The sequence below is a fragment of the Euleptes europaea genome, chromosome 9 (assembly GCF_029931775.1).
Source record: "Euleptes europaea isolate rEulEur1 chromosome 9, rEulEur1.hap1, whole genome shotgun sequence".
Lineage (NCBI taxonomy): Eukaryota > Metazoa > Chordata > Lepidosauria > Squamata > Sphaerodactylidae > Euleptes > Euleptes europaea.
The window spans coordinates 11,680,088-11,696,797 of NC_079320.1; the positions used below are offsets into that span (position 1 = coordinate 11,680,088).

General features: G+C 54.9%; 1 protein-coding gene across 1 annotated transcript; it reads left to right on the forward strand.

Moving 5' to 3' along the window:
* The first annotated feature begins 774 nt into the window (after positions 1-774).
* Positions 775-15,919, forward strand: PRDM8 (PR/SET domain 8). Its single transcript, XM_056855750.1, has 4 exons — positions 775-816; positions 5,613-5,833; positions 9,471-9,702; positions 14,514-15,919. Exons 2-4 carry the CDS (start codon positions 5,615-5,617, stop codon positions 15,917-15,919), a joined length of 1,857 nt encoding a protein of 618 aa, XP_056711728.1. The 5' UTR covers positions 775-816; positions 5,613-5,614.
* The last annotated feature ends 791 nt before the right edge of the window (positions 15,920-16,710 follow it).

The window sequence follows — 16,710 nt, forward strand, 5'->3', positions numbered from 1 at the left end:
GGCAGCTTCATATGTTCATGTGTTCATGTGATTGTGCTGATCGTCTTTATAGGGAGGGGCCATGGCTCAGTGGCAGAGCATCTGCTTGGCACGCAGAATGTCCCAGGTTCAGTCCCGTTAAAAGGACTAGGCAAGCAGGTGATGGGAAAGACCCCTGCCTGAGACCCTGGAGAGCCGCTGCCGGTCTGAGTAGACAATACCGACGTTGATGGACCAAGGGTCTGATTCAGTATTCACCTTCATGTGTTCACAAGCACTGGTCCTCTTTTTGTGGGAACGACGGCTGAAGATGCGCAAAGAAGGGGGAGGAGGGCAGAGACGCGCCTTCCCCGCCAGCGCTTCCAGGGAGAGGGCGAGCCGGCGCCGAGAGGCCCCCGGGGCCGCGCCCAGGCAAGGGTTAAAGAGGGACGGGGCGGGGGCGGGGCCGTCACGCGTCACCGGGCAGACGATGCGCGGCAGACAAAACCGGCGCGCCCGGCCGCCAGGCAGCCACTCCACCGGGCCCCTCTGCCCAAGGCGCGCCTCCGCTCCGGCGCTCCCTCCGCCGGCTCTTCGGCACGGCAGCTCGCGGCATCGCCCCACCGGCCATGGGAAAGGCATTGAGACGCTAGACATTGGTGGGATTCCCCTCCCCCAAAGAACAAGGGGACCCCCCCAAAAAAGAACAAGGGGCCTTTCCCCCCCCTCCTACATCCCCTTTTTGGCCACTTTCTGCAGGAGATTGTTCTCATCTTTCTTTCTTTCCCCATCCCCATCTTTTTTTAAAAAACACTGTCCCCTACTGTCTTTAGGATTACAATCCTGACATTACTCCCGGTAAGTAAAGATGCATGCATTTAAAAAGGAAACAAATGGTGGTTTGGGGGCAGAGGCGGGGCGGGGGGTTCGTCCTCCCATCACGATCCTTTCGTTTTTATTTCCCGGCACGGAAAACCTCCCTCCAAAAGGAGAAGGGAAGCGGCGGGGTAGGGGGGGGGATGTCACACGGGGTGGGGGGGGGGGTCCCTACAAAGGAAAAAAAAGAGTGCGGTACAGGGAGCTGGTGAAACATTTTTGGGGGGTGCTTGGAAAGAGATTCGCCAGACAATGCCTGGAAGCTGCGGGGGCATCTGGGCAGGAGCGGAAAGCTCAAAGGAGGCTGTTGGGGGGGGGGGTACGTTGCCGGTGACTGATCTGGTTTCTCTCTTTTCGGCTTGGAAACGTCAGGCGGGGAGCGAGGAAGAGAAAGCCAGAATGGGCTTTATTCCCTTTTTTAAAAAAGAAAATTCCCTTCGCGCTGGCCTCTCTCCCCTACCCCCCCCCCAAATGACTTCCTCGCATTGTTAGGGGGAAATTGCATTTTAATGACCGCATTCACACCAGGCTGCCCGTTGTAGGGGCGACTTTCCAGCGCAATTCCGAAAAAGAAAGGCTGTCAGAAAAGAAGAACTGTGTGTTTGTGTGTGTTTTTGTATGTGTGGCAATATAGGCGCAGAGCAGGGCTTTCACATGTATAGAACTGGAAACGTAGGGGCGAGGGCAGAGCGGACGGCGGGCACTTTCCCTTCCAGTCCAAGGCGGCCGCTTCGTTGGACTGGTTTTGGTTCGGGCTCGGGGGGGGGGGGGAAATCCAAAAATCTCACTAGCCATTCATGCATGGGAGGTTTTGCCTTGGATTTGCGGCTTTCTAGATGCCCATTTTCCCCATCTGAATTCTCAAAACTCTGCATGGGGGTTATTTTTGAGTTTTGAGAATTCAGTTGGGGAAAATGTGCATCTAGAAAGCCGCAAATCCAAGGCAAAACCTCCCATGCAAAATCGTTCACTGTCACCCCCCCCCCCAAAAAAAATTGGCACCCTGAAACGAGTTCCTTTTCTGCCTTGTCTACAATTAGCTGAACTCGGCACCGAGAAAAAGTCAACCTCCACCCCTTCAGAAACCTGTGAATTAGAGAAGGGCCGAGCGGGTTCATCTATAGAGATCCGGATTCTCGATTCAAAGTTGAATGGGAATGCGTGGCTCGGCCGGCGTGGGTTTTTTTTTTTTTTTTGCCTTGGATTCGCCGCTCTCTAAATGCACATTTTCCCCACCCCAGTTCTCAGAACTCAACAATAAGCCCCCCCAGGCGGAGTTTGGAGAATTCGGATGGGGAAAATGGGCATCTCGAGAGCGGCGAATCCAAGGCATAAGCCTCCCGTGCATAAATGGAGCGCGCGCGGGTCTTTTTTTTTAAAGGCGAAAATCTCTCTCTCTCTCTTACCCAAATTGATTTTTTTGAATAAGAAAGGTGAGATGGAGAACGGGTGGTCTTCGCCGTCAAAATTCTGTCATCTTCTGGGGGGGGGGTTCTTCCCGATCAGCTGGCTTCCCCCCCCCCATACACACATTCACAAAGCCGGTTTCCGAAAGAATAATTTGCTCCGCTTTATCCGTGCCTTTTTTAGAACTGTCACTGGCCTTGAGAAAAAGAGGCGCAGAAAGTTTCGTTTGAAATGGGGTCTCTTGAGCCTAGTTTTTCAGTGATAAGTCACCCCCACCCCTTAAGATGGGATCCTGTGTCGAGTTGGTCCAGTTTATGCCATTTGTCTGCGGTCACGATCGAGCCCCCCCCCCCCCATGAGTAGAAGCCGCGGCCACCGTCCGAGAGGGTGCGTCTCCTTCACCAAGCCGGGACGCGCGCAGGAGATCTTCCCCTCTGGAAGCTGCCGGTTCTCTTAGAGCCTTTGGATGCAGGGATTTAAAAAATCTCCCTGGATCATCCCCCCTCCTTTGGAAAAGAGAAACGAAGGGATGCCCCAACCCGGAACATTCTCAGCCGGTCTCCCGGTATGATTTCTTGGATTTCTGGCCATTTATGCACGGGAGGTTTTGCCTTGGATTTGCCGCGCTCTAGATGCACATTTTCCCCATCCGATTTCTCAACACTCAAAATAAGCCCCCCCCCCCCAAGAGTTTTGAGAATTCAGATGTGGGGGGGATGTGCATCTAGAGAGCGGCAAATCCAAGGTAAAACCTCCCAGGCATAAATGGCCAGGGAATTAGAACGAGGAATAAACGGGGCGAGCAGAAGCGTTCGGGGTTGGGGGCGGGGGGGGGGAGTCTTAATAGGGCGATTCTCCGATCCCAGTTCAAAAAGTCCCCCGTCGGCCTCGCCGGCGCCGGCGAGCCTAACAAGGGTAGCGGGGAGGCGCCCAGCAAGGAGCGTGTCGAGGTAAGAAATAATTACCTCTGCCGGCGGCTTTTAATTAAAGTCTCGGAGGGAAAGTGCCGGATTATGGTAATGAGCGGCCGGGCGCTCCCCGCTCGCCGCCTCCCCGCCAAAGGTCCGCTGACACCCGATCAGCCGCGCTCCGAAGGCGGCCGCCGTCCATTCGCCACGCCGGCTTCGTGCGGGGATGGGGGGGTGGAGGGATGAGAACATCAGAGCATCAGAAAGGCCCTAACTGGATCAGACCAGCTTGACTTTTCTTATGTTCTTATGAGTGGACTTGTCCGTGGAGGAGAGGGCTATCCACGGCTACTAGTCAAAATGGATACTAGTCATGATGCAGACCTGTTCTCTCCAGGATCAGGGGAGCATGCCTGTTACCTTAGGTACTGTGGAACACAGGCAGGATAATGCTGCTGCAGTCTCTTGTTTGGGGGCTTCCTAGAGGCCCCTGGTTGGCCACTGTGTGAACAGACTGCTGGATTTGATGGACCTTGGTCTGATCCAGCAGGACCTTTATGTTCTTTTTCTTATTATTAATGTACGCAATTCAATACGGGGCGCCCCTGCCCTCATCCCTCCACCTTGGCCCCTCGACGCCGAATCCCCCCCTCTCCCCTCTCCGGATGGCCACTGAGGTCTCTCCCTCGGCCTGCTGCATCAGACCGAGGCTCATCAGGTCCAGCAGTCTGTTCACACAGTGGCCAACCAGGGGCCTCTAGGAAGCCCCCAAATAAGACAACTGCAGCAGCATTCTCCTGCCTGTGTTCCACAGCACCTAATGTAATAGGCATGCTCCTCTGATCCTGGAGAGAACATCAGAAAGGCCCTGCTGGATCAGACCAAGGCCCATCAAGTCCAGCAGTCTGTTCTCACAGTGGCCAACCAGGGGCCTCTAGGAAGCCCCCAAACAATGAGACTGCAGCGGCATTCTCCTGCCTATGTTCCGATGGATGGAAGGATGGACAGCGGGGGTGGGGGGAGCCTTCCCGAGAAGTGGGAGAAGGAGCCACCCAAAGGGACTGGGGCAGGAGGCGCCGGGATGGAGAGCGGTCGGGTGTCCCTCCGCCTGGAATTCGGGGAAGGAGTGATTCAAACGCCAGGAGACTGCGGCAAGGTTTGCCTCTTTCTTCAGCGGCACCTTTAAGGCACGGATTTGGCTTTGCAGGGCCGTGGGAATCTGTGCCATAAACCGGATTAGGGAGGAACTTTGGCGAGCTTGAGTGTTTTGTGTGCTGAGTTTTGTGTGTGTGTGGGAGCGAGCGAGAGAGATGTCGCCTATTGAATAAATCCTTTCCTTTCCTTTTAAGAAGAAGAAAATGTGCATCTTCTTCTTTTTAAAGCCAATAAAACCAAAAACACACAGGCGCGCAAACAGTGTATTATATCCGTGGTCCCCCTTAAGAAGGGCTATTCCTCTCCTCTCTCTCCGCTTTCCCTCCCTCTTCCACCCGCCCGCCCGCCGGTCCGAAGCGCCCTTCCTCGGGAGCTGGTGTCATTCCCATCAAGGGCGTTTGCGCTCAAGCAAAGGAGCGTTGGTAACAGCCAGCTGCAGGTGGGTTCTCCTTCCCCCCTGCCTCGGCCTCTGCGAAACATCGACATGATGGCTGGCGGTTGTGATTCATTTCCCAACCCCCCACCGTCACCCCTTCAGCCAACAAGAAGCGGCCGAAAGTCCTGTGGATTTCTGCGGGAGATCCGCAGCCCCATCCGAAAGGCGCTTTTTCTTCCATCCCAAGCGCATCTTGCGCGCCAGTTTGAAACGCCTCCTCTAGAAACCAAGAACCTCTGCTTGCTGCACTTAGGCTGAATATTATTATCATTGTTATTATTATTATTGTTGTTATTATTATATCATTATAAAATAGTTAAATTGTGGAACTCCCTGTCCCAGTATGTGGTGATGGCTGCCAACGTGAAAGGCTTTAAGAAGGGAGTGGACATGTTCATGGAGGAGAGGGCTATCCATGGCTACTAGTCAAAATGGATACATACTAGTCATGATGCAGACCTATTCTTTCCAGGATCAGAGGAGCATGCCTGTTCTATTAGGTGCTGTGGAACACAGGCAGGGTAATGCTGCTGCAGTTGTCTTGTTTGGGGGCTTCCTAGAGGCACCTGGTTGGCCCCTGTTTGAACAGACTGCTGGGCTTGATGGACCTTGGTCTGATCCAGCAGTGCCTTTCTTATGTTCTTCTTCTTATTAATGTACCCAATTCAATATGGGGCGCCCCTGCCCGCCTCCCTCCGCCTTGGCCCCATCGCCGCTGCCGGTCCGTGAAGTCAATACTGACTTTGATGGACCAAGGGTCTGGTTCACTATAAGGCAGCTTCACGTGTTCATGTGTTCATGTGACGCCGAATCCCCCTCCACCCCTCTCCCCTTTCCGGCCGGCCACTGAGGTCTCTCCCTCGGCCTTGCAGGGATGGAGGACTCCGGGGTGCCCCGGGGCATCTGGGAGGGCGACGCCAAAGCGGTCCAGCAGTGCTTGACGGACATCTTCACCAGCGTCTACACCACCTGCGACATCCCGGAGAACGCCATCTTCGGCCCTTGCGTGCTCAGCCACACCTCGCTGTACGACAGCATCGCCTTCGTCGCCCTCAAGTCCACCGACAAGAGGACGGTCCCCTACATCTTCCGGGTAAGGCGCGTCTCCCCTCTGGGCCCCCAGGCCGAAGGCGCCAGGCGGAGGGAGGCCGGCGCCGGGCAGGAAAGCGACTCCCGAAGGGGATCGCCGCTCCCCGTCCCCGGCTGAGCTCCGGCACTTCGTTCAGCAGCTGTGTGTGTGTAAAGTGCCGTCAAGTCGCAGCCGACTGATGGCGACCCCTTTTTGGGGTTTTCATGGCAAGAGACTATCAGAGGTGGTTTGCCAGTGCCTTCCTCTGCACAGCAACTAAGCCGGTGGAAATCCAAGGGCGGGGAGGGAGGGAAGTAGAGCGGCTTAACGTCGGCCATCCCCAACCTGGAAGCCTTCAGTACAATTAACAAAGGTCTTACTTCCGAGAAACCGCGTTTAAAACGGGCGGGGAGTGGTTTGAAGAGTATAAAAATTGAAAACCATCACACGGTTAGGATCTGGACGCCAGTCGGTTGCATAGGAGGTTTTGCCTTGGATTTGCCGCTCTCTAGAAGCACATTTTCCCCATCCCAATTCTCAAAACTCTGCATTGGGGGGGGGGGGGCTTATTGTTGAGTTTTGAGAATTGGGATGGGGAAAATGTGCGTCCAGAGAGCGGCAAATTCAAGGCAAAACCTCCCATGCGTAAATGGCCCGGATTTGTGTCTTATCGGACAAGGGCAGAGAAACTGAGGCCATTTAAGCACGGGAGGTTTTGCCTTGGATTTGCCGCTCTCTAGATGCACATTTCCCCCCATCCCAATTCTTAAAACTCAACAATAAGCCCCCGTGTAGAGTTCTGAGAATTTGGGTGGGGGAAATGTGCATCCATAGAGCGGCAAATCCAAGGCAAAACCTTCCGTGCATGAATGCCTGAGGCAGCAATTCCATAGGCAGGAAATAATGCATTATATACGATAGGAGATACAATAATGTCATATAATACGTTGGGTTGTGTATCTGTAATGTGGAGCGTGGATTGTCAGACCGCGTGCGTAAATGTCAATTAATATGAGCCAACGCGCGGGCTTGAATGTGAAACGTTGCAGGGAGCGCATGCCGGGTTCGCTCTCAACCGTCCCCAGCAAATATTTTTCAAAGGTTCTTTCTTTCCAACCTCGTTGTAAGCCGGTTTCCTTCCTTGAGAGGATGGGGAGGGGAGGATGAAACACGCGGGTTTACGGGAGACGGGGTCGAATCCTGCCGGTAGACGCCGAAGAAAGAGATCCAGAGGATTATTAAAACCGCCGGGATTTGGCGTCTCAGCTGCTCCACGCCGCACGCAGCTCTTCCGGAAATTAAGGGAAGGTGCAAGCCGCTCCGGCGCCGGAGTGAATCCGAAGTGCTTGGATTTGTAAACCCGTTGGAGCTGCGACGCTGGAAGCGCGAACGGTGGGGAAAACGAATTCGGCTCCTCTCCAAGCAAATGTAACCGCGGGAGCCGAGCCTCGATCGCCTCGCCGTCGGGATTTTCAAGGTCCCGGCGCCTTCTTCAAGCGCAACCTCCGAGGAAGAGGGTCTAGGATCTGCGCTTGTGTGGAGAGACCCATTCCGAAGGGCGCCCCGCTGTCGGTTCCCACCGAAATGTGGATTTCTTCCCGGGCGATTGCTTTGGCCGTTCTCCTGAGGGTTGACTTTATCGAACCACTTAAAACAGGCAAAACGCCAGAAAATACTTCGGCTGGGAAGTAGACCCACGTCCGTGTCTACCAGGAGCGCAGATGTCCACTCGAGGTGTTGAGCCAGAGCTGAAGATCTCCTCCCGCAAAGCGGAGGAGACTGTGAAGTCTCCGAAGGCGACCCTTAAGAAAGGGCTGGCTTGTTCCTTGGGCAGATGCCGAAGGGGACTCCGGCCAGGAGGCCAAAATCGATGCCCCAGCCTTGAAGTCGCCACCAGACCCGGGAGCTTTGGAAATGTAACAGTTGGATTGGAGAGCCAGCGTGGTGTAGTGGTTAAGAGCGGTGGCTTGGAGCGGTGGACTCCGATCTGGAGAACCGGGTTGGATTCCCCCACTCCTCCACCTGAGCGACAGACGCTAATCTGGTGAACCGGGTTGGTTTTCCCTCTCTGACACATGAAGCCAGCTGGGTGACTAGTCACAGTTCTCTCAGCCCCGCGTAGCTCACAGGGTGTGTGGGGGAGAGGAGAAGGGAAGGCGATTGTAAGCTGGTTTGATTCTTCCTTAAGTGGTAGAGAAAGTCAGCATATAAAAACCAACTATTCTTCTTAACGAGGCTCCCTACCGGAACCGGCTCGTTTCTTGCCTCCGTTGTTTCCAAAAACCTTCTAGAGGCTGCTCGGATTTGGATGCAGGGCCTTTGCCGGAGAGAATCATCGCCTTGCGGACCAAAACTGAAACAGGGCTGGTTCCCCCACCCCTTCCCCAATTCCCAGACATTTTGCTATCTGGGTTTCTCTGCCCCCCACCTCGGCGCACAGGTCCAATTCCCGAAGAAGCCTTGCAGGGGAAGGCTCTCTCGCTCCTGAATCAGCCGGTTCGGTGTGGCACTCCTGAAACTTATGGCAAGGGGCCTTGGCTCAGTGGTATAACATCTACTTGGCACGCAGGAGGTCCCAGGTTCAATCCCCGTATCTCCAGTTAAAGGGACCAGGCAAGTAGGTGATGTGAATAGACCTCTGCCTGAGACCCTGGAGCGCCGCTGCCGGTCTGAGTAGACAAAACTGGCTTCGATGGACCAGGGGTCTGATTCAATAGAAGGCAGCTTCATGCGTTCATGTGACTTATGCCTGTTTACTTGCAAACAAGCTCCGCTGTTTGGCTCCTCTTAGAAAGCGAGCCTGTAAGTCAAATTTACCGAGGAGTATATTAATGTTATTCAGTGAGGCTCAAGCCCGGGAAAATGTGCTTAGGATTGCTGCCGGTGTGGTTCCAAAGGGCTTGGATCCAAAGTCACTTTGCCCAGGATCACGCAGTGCAGTCCTGGGCGACTGTACCCAGCAAAAAAAACAGTCAGAGTGACTCCCAAGTAAAGGAGTGCAGCGATCGAAGAGCGTGATCCCAGGGTTTTTCGCTGGGCAGCCGGGGACAGGATGCTCAGTAGGATTTAGCGCTCAGTTCCAGCTGCGCTTGTCTAGGGTGGCCCGGGTCCCAGTCCTGGGGAGGCTGGGCGAGGAGGGGAACCGCCCCTGCGGCGTGCAGAGAGGGCCGCAGAACTGCCTTTCCTGTAAGCACCCCTGCTGTCGGGTAGGAGAGGCAGTTCTGCCGCCCTCTCCGCATGCTACAGGGGTGGCGGGTGCCCTCCTGCCCCCCTCCCCCAGCCAGGACCCTGGCAAAACGACTAATTCGTTTGAATGGATCAGGATTCCAGACTCTTTGGGGCCATTTTTGCACGGGAGGTTTTGCCTTGGATTTGCCGCTCTCTAGATGCACATTTCCCCCACCCCAGTTCTCAAAACTCAACAATAAGCTCCCATACAGAGTTCTGAGACTTTGGATGGGGAAAATGGGCGTCTAGAGAACGGCAAATCCAAGGCAAAACCTCCCAGGCGTAAATGGCTTTTCTTTCTCACCCTAAACGCCGGCTGGAAAGGAGGCCAGGGTCTTGCAAAAGTCGGCTCCACCCGGGGTTGGGTTTCTCCTCCGCAGCGCCCGGGTTCTCCCCGCTTCCCTAACCGGCCGGGCCTTCTTCCCCCTTCCAGGTGGACACCTCGGCGGCCAACGGCTCCTCGGAAGGCCTGATGTGGCTGCGGCTGGTCCAGTCGGCCCGAGACAAAGAAGAGCAGAACCTGGAGGCCTACATCAAAAACGGACAGTTGTTTTATCGCTCCCTCCGCAGGATCGCCAAAGACGAGGAGCTGCTGGTCTGGTACGGGAAGGAGCTGAGCGAGCTACTCCTGCTGAGCGCCGCCAGAACCCACAGCAAGATGAACGGTAGGGGAGGCTCCCGGCGGGCGGGGGAGAGGGGGTTAGAGCATCTGGGGCTACATCATTGGGGGGGGGGCTTCTGGGACTACATCAAACTCCCGACGGCGACAGGGAAGCTGCTGACTCCACAGTCCTTTGGTTTGGGACCAGTCAAAGGTCCTTTGGTTTGGGAAGGGGTCGCACCAAACGCACAGGGGAAGGGGATGTGCCAAAGGTCCTTTCATTTAGGAAGGGGACGTGCCAAAGGTCGTTTAGTTTGGGAAGGAGAGGAGCCAAAGGTCCTTTGGTTTGAGAAGGGGAGGAGCCAAAGGTCGTTTGGTTTGGGAAGGAGAGGAGCCAAAGGTTGTTTGGTTTGGGAAGGAGAGGAGCCAAAGGTCCTTTGGTTTGGGAAGGAGAGGAGCCAAGGGTCCTTTGTTTTGGGAAGGGGTGCGCATAGAGCCCAGACCGATGGTCCTCCTTAGTAGAGGTGTGTGTGTGTGAGCTCCCAAGAAGGACTCCGGAAAAGGGGAACTCGGGGAGAGTGCTTGGAACAGGGCTTGGGGAGAAGCCAAGAAAGCCTTCCATGAGAATCTGCGCTCGCCTGGAGTCTCCTTGCAGCTGGGTTGCTGCGCGTCTGTAGTCCGTACACCAGAGGTCCACCGCCTGGGGCAGGGGTTCCTCACGAAGCAGGCAGAGATGCTTTGCAGGGCTAGCGGCTGAAGACTGGAAGATGTTGCCTGGAATCTTTGTGTGTGTGGAGAGTGCCCCCAGGTCACAGTGGACCTAGGCAACCCCGCCTCCACCAGGGTTCTCAGGGCAAGAAACCAACACAGGTTGTTTGCCAATGCCTGCCTCTGCCTAGCAACCCTGGTGGTCTCTCAACCAGGGCTGACCCTGCTTAGCTTCAATGATCTGATGAGATTAGCCTAGCCTGGGCCATCCAGGTCAGGGCAGAGACAAACAGTGGTCGCTTGCCCTTGCCTGCCTCTGCATAGCAGCCCTGGACTTCCTTGGTGGTCTCCCATCCACATCCACCTACTAATCAGGGCTGACCCTGCTTAGCTTCTGAGATCGGACCAGGTAGGGCTAGCCTGACCCATCCAGCTCAGGGCATCTGGAATAATTAGCAGCAGCAGTGTCTTCTTCCAAGGAGTCACTCTAAAGGACCCATTTCCTCTCCATGGTGTTTTGACACTTGTTTCTTCCTTCTTCCTTCTTTTCCCATTCCTCATCTACATGGGCATTTCAGTTGCACCATCCTTTGGTCAAATACTTTTCACTTATTTTTTTCCAAGTGCTATATCTTTTGATGCTGTGTTAATACACAGTGCTCCCTAATCCACCTGTCACCTGTTAGTTGCTAGGATTCTTGAAACAGGTTACTGGACTAAAGGTGCGATCCAAAATAGCTCAGTGGTAGAGCATCTGCTTGGCATGCAGTAGGCCCCAGGTTCCATTCCTGACATCTCTGGACTAGGCAAGTAGGTGTTGTGAAAGACCTCTGCCTGAGACCCTGGAGAGCTGCTGCCAGACTGAGTAGACAATACTCATTTTGGTGGACCAAGGATCTGATTCAGTATAAGACAGCTTCATGTGTTCAAGGGTCTGATTCAATAGGCAGCTTCATGTGTGTTCATGCAAATGTAACCCATCTGTGGAATATAGGAATCTAGTTTCAAAAGAGTAGAATGGGGTCACCCCATGCTCAAAAAAAACCATCCTCATGTATTGCTGCTGTTAGTTGACAACACTGGCCCAGAGTCTCTATGTGCCTTCCCATCCCACATTTATTTATAGAATCATAGAGGTAGGACTACCAGGGTCATCTAGTCCAACCCCCTGCACAATGCAGGAAATTCACAACTACCTTCCCCCCCAAAAAAACCCCAGTGACCCCTACAACATGCCCAGAAGATGGCCAAGGTGCCCTCCCTCTCATCATCTGCTTAAGGTTATAGAATCAACACTGCTGACAGATGGCCATCTAGCCTCTGCTTAAAAACCTCCAGGGAAGGAGAGCTCACCATCTCCCAAGGAAGCCTGGGATGTAGATCAGGCCGTCCTCCAGGCAACTTCCATGGTAGAGTGGTGATTGAACCTCTGTCTTCCAAATGCCAGGCCAGCGACGTGCATTCGCACAGCCTACTCTTTCCATCAATGGTCCCAGATGATTGAAACAGACAGTGGCATCCCAAGCAGATCTCCTCTTAATCCCACTCAGATCATTTCAATGGATCTTATTCCTAGGAAAGTCAGTTTAAGATTGCACTTCAAGTATAGCAGAGGTGGTTTTACTACTGTGGAGCAAGTAGAAGTGGTGTAGTGGTTGAGAACGGTGGACTGTAATCTAGAGAACCGGGTTCGATTCCACACTCCTTCACATGAGCAGCAGACTCTAATCTGGTGAACTGGGTTGGTTTCCCCACTCCTCCACATGAAGCCAGCTGGGTAACTTTGGGCTAGTCACAGTTCTCTCAGAACTCTCTCAGCCCCACCTACCTCACAAGGTGCCTGTTGTGGGGAAGGCGATTGTAAGCCAGTTTGAAACTCCTTCGAGGTAGAGAAAAGTAGGGTATAAAAACCAACTCTTCTTCCTCTATCCAAGAATCAACCAATGTTAGTGTATACACATGGATTTTTAAGACCTTGCAGCTTCACCTTTTGACTCTTCCTTAAGTGGTAGAAAAAGTTGGCATATAAAAACCAACTCTTCTTCTTATTAATTACTAAATTTATCCACCCAGCATTGGGCAGAGAGTGGCATTGATGGTGAGAAACCAAAGTTTAAATCGTCCAGCATTTCAGGATTTAGAGCCTGCTACACCGTCTCAGCCCAGCCTGCTGCACAGAGGTTTTATTGGACTGGAACATTTTCAATAGGGGGGGCTATAAGAAACCCAGTTAATGCAATGGTTCATTTTATAGTGGAAAGCATGCACAACCCCACCCCCTTAGTGTATACAACTCTTTCTCAGAGATGATTATAATGAAATGGTAACTTCTCACAAGCAGGAGGGAATGTGGCATGACTTGGCTCAATCTGGTCAGATCTTGGAAGCTAAGTAGGGTTGGTACTTGGAAGGGAGACCACCAAGGAAGGCTCTGCAGAGGAAGGCAATGGCAAGCCACCTCTTTGTCACTTGCCTTGAAAGCCCCCTTCTGGGGTTGACGTAAGTCGGTTGCAACTTGACCATACCTATGTACTGAACTTCTCAAAGATACCCCAAGAAGAGCATCTGTTCCTGGAGGAAGAAACCAACCTTGGCTTCCTTGGGTGAATTAAGAAAGCAGAACCCTTACAAGGTGATGCTATCTGGGATAAGAGAGGGTTTTACAGTAGTAACCCCAGCTGAATAATGCAATTTCAATGTACTTCGCAACTGGATTTTACTGTGTGAAATAGCAAACTCCACTTGCAAATGATCACTAAAGTGGATAAGAAGTGGATTGAAAGTGCATTGTTCAGTGTGTGTGAAAGTGCCTTGAGAGACAGTGTGGTGTAGTGGTTAGGAAGCAGTAGACCCTAATCTGGAGAACTTCTCCACAAGAGCAGCGGACACTAATATGGTTGGTTTCCCCACTCTAATAGGGTTGGTTTCCCAATAGGGTTGGTTTCCCCACACTAATGGTTGGATTCCCCACACTAATAGGGTTGGTTTCCCCACTCACTTGACTCCATCATCAACCAAAAGGGAGCCTGCAGCCAAGAAATCAGAAGGAGATTGAGACTGGGAAGGGCAGCCATGAAGGAGCTAGGAAAGATTCTGAAGTGTAAGGATGTGTCACTGGCCACCAAGATCAAGTTAATTCGTGCCATCGTATTCCCTATTACTATGTATGGGTGTGATAGCTGGACATTGAAGAAAGCTGATAGGAAGAAAGTAGATTCCTTTGAAATGTGGTGTTGGAGGAGAGTGTTATGGATACCGTGGACTGCCCAAAAAACAAATCAGTGGGTTAGAGATCAAATCAAGCCTGAACTGACCCTAGAGAAGCTAAAACCGACTAAACTGAGGCTATTGTATTTTGGTCGCTGGAAGAGTCAATGGAAAAGACAGGAGGGCAGCAGGAAAAGAGGAAGACCCAACAAGAGACGGATGGACTCAATGAAGGAAGCCACAGCCCTCAGTTTGCAAGATCTGAGCAAGGCTATTAAAGATAGGACATTTTGGAGGACATTGATTCATAGGGTTGCCATGAGTCAGAGGTGATTTGATGGCACTTAACACACACACATATTAAGCCTGCTGGGTGACCTTGGGCTAGTCACAGTTCTCTTCCAGCTCTCTCAGCCCCACCTTCCTCACAAGGTGTCTGTTGTGGGGAGAGGAAGGGAAGGCAATTGTAAGCCAGTTTGAGTCTCCTTAAAAAGGTAGAGAAAATCGAGGGTGTAAAAAACAACTCTTCTTCTTCTTAAGCTATAGGTGGATCCAGCTGTTGTGGTTTGAGGTTTACTGTTTTTTTTGGGGGGGGGGGTTTGAGCACGGTACTGGATATTGGTTTTGTCTTTTGGTTAGGGTTGCCAAGTCCCTCTTTGCCACCGGCGGGAGGTTTTTGGGGTGGAGCCTGAGGAGGGAGGGGTTTGGGGAAGGACTTCAGTGCCATAGAGTCCAATTGCCAAAGGTAGCCATTTTCTCCAGGTGCACTGATCTCTATCGGCTGGAGATTAGTTGTAATAGCAGGAGATCTCCTGCTACTACCTGAAGGTTGGCAACCCTACTTTTGGTGCTCCTTTGGCCTAATGCTGCTCTCCCTTGCTAGGAGCTGGCTGGGTCAGTCGACTAACGGGATCGTGTCCTTCTTGGCTTCTGTCTCCTCCCCACCACTCTCTTCTCCAGGCTCTCCGCCTTACGCCTGCCTGGAGTGCAGCCAGCGCTTCCAGTTCGAGTTCCCGTACGTGGCCCACCTGCGCTTCCGCTGCCCCAAGAGACTGCACGCCCCGGACAGCAGCCCGGCCGAGGAGGTCAGCACCAAGGCCAGCAGCCCGAAGGCCCCGGAAGGCGGGGGCCCCAAGTACCCCGCCAAGCCCCTCCACCACGCCCTCCACCCGCCCCGCCACCACTACGCCGTCCCTGCGGAGGCGGGCCCCGGCGTGGCCAGCAAGCCCTCCACGGACTTCCACAACCTGGCCCGGGACATGGAGAACGCGCGGGAGGCCGGCGGCTCGCCGGGGAGGCGGGAGCCGTCGGCGGGCAGCCCGGGCGCGCCGCCGCCCAGCAAAGCCAAGCGGAAATGCCCCGAGGGGGCGGGCGAGGAGCGTGGGGCGGCCGCCAGGGGGCGCCTGGAGCGGCCCCTGCCCTCCTCGCCCCGGGAGGAGCTGGTGTGCACCCCGCAGCAGCAGTACCGTCCGGCGGGGAGCTACTTCGGCCTGGAGGAGAGCGGCCGCCTCTTCGCGCCCCCCAGCCCGGAGACGGGGGAGGCCAAGCGCAGCGCCTTCGTGGAGGTGAAGAAGGCCTCGAGGGGGCCGGAGGGCGGCGAGGAGGAGAAGGAGCGAGGCGGAGGCGGCGGAGGCGGCTCCTCCTCTCCGGGCGGCGCGCCGTCGGACAAGGCGCTGGGGGGCTCCGGCGGCCGGCCGGGGGGCAGCGCCTTCTCGGCCGTGCCCTCCTCGCAGGCGTCGAGCGCGGGCGGGGAGGAGCGGAAGAGCGCCTTCTCGCAGCCGGCGCGCTCCTTCGCCCTGGCGGCCTCCTCCTCCTCCTCTTCCTCGGCCCACGTGGCGCAGCTGGTGCTGGGCCAGAAGCTGGGCGCGCTGGCCGAAGGCGGCGGCGGCGGCTGCCCCGACGGGGCGGCGCGCCTTTACGCGCCGGACCCGCTGGCTGTGAAGCTGCAGGGCGCGTCGGGGGAGCTCAACGGCAGCGGGGCGGCTGGAGGCGGCGGCGGGGGGGCGGCGGCGGCCGGCGGCGGGCTGCCCAAGCAGAGCCCCTTCCTGTACGCCACCACCTTCTGGCCCAAGAGCGTGGCGGCGGCGGGCGGCCCCCTCCAGCTGCAGCTGCCCTCGGCCCTGACGCTGCTGCCGCCCTCCTTCACCTCCCTCTGCCTGCCGGCGCAGAACTGGTGCGCCAAGTGCAACGCCTCCTTCCGCATGACCTCCGACTTGGTGTACCACATGCGCTCCCACCACAAGAAGGAGTACGCCCTCGAGCCCCTGGTCAAGCGGCGGCGGGAGGAGAAGCTCAAGTGCCCCATCTGCAACGAGTCCTTCCGCGAGCGGCACCACCTCTCCCGGCACATGACCTCGCACAACTGAAGGGCCCCCCCGCCCCGCGGCCTGGGATTCCCTCTCCCCCACCCCAAATGCGGGTTCACCTTGACGGGCTTTCCTTCTAGGGTTGCCAGCCTCCAGGTCCTAGCTGGAGATCTCCTGCTATTGCAACTGCTCTCCAGCCCATAGAGATCATTCTCAGTGGGTAGCCCTGTTAGTCTGTCTGCAGTAGTAGAAAAGGGCAAGGGTCCAGTAGCACCTTAAAGACGAACAAAAATGTTTTCTGGTAGGGTAGGAGCTAGCGTGAGCCACAGCTCACTTCTTCAGATACAGCTAGAATGTGAGAGATAGAGATCAGTTCCCCTGGAGAAAAATGGCCGCTTTGGCAATTGGGCTCTCTGGCATTGAAGTCCCGCCCCAAACCCCGCCCACCTCAGGCTCCGCCCCAAAAACCTCCCGGCGGTGGCGAAGAGGGATCTGGCAACCCTATTTCCTTCTCCCCGTGTTAGAATTCTGGGAGTTGTGGTTCCGACCAAGGCCGGAGGGCTCTCTGAGGAAGAGTGGCTTAGCATAGGGTTGCCAACCTCCAGGTACTAGCTGGTACTCTCCTGCCATTACAACTGATCTCCAGCTGATAGCGATGGGTTCACTGGAAAGAAATGACCCCTTTGGCAATTGGTCTCTATGGCGTTGAAGTCCCTCCCCTCTCCAAAACCTGCTTTCCTCAGGCTCCTCTCCAAAAACCTCCTGCCAGTGGCGAAGAGGGACCTGGCAACCCTAGGTTTAGCACTTTGACCAAAGGTACATACAAACATACAAAAGGCCATGCTGGATCA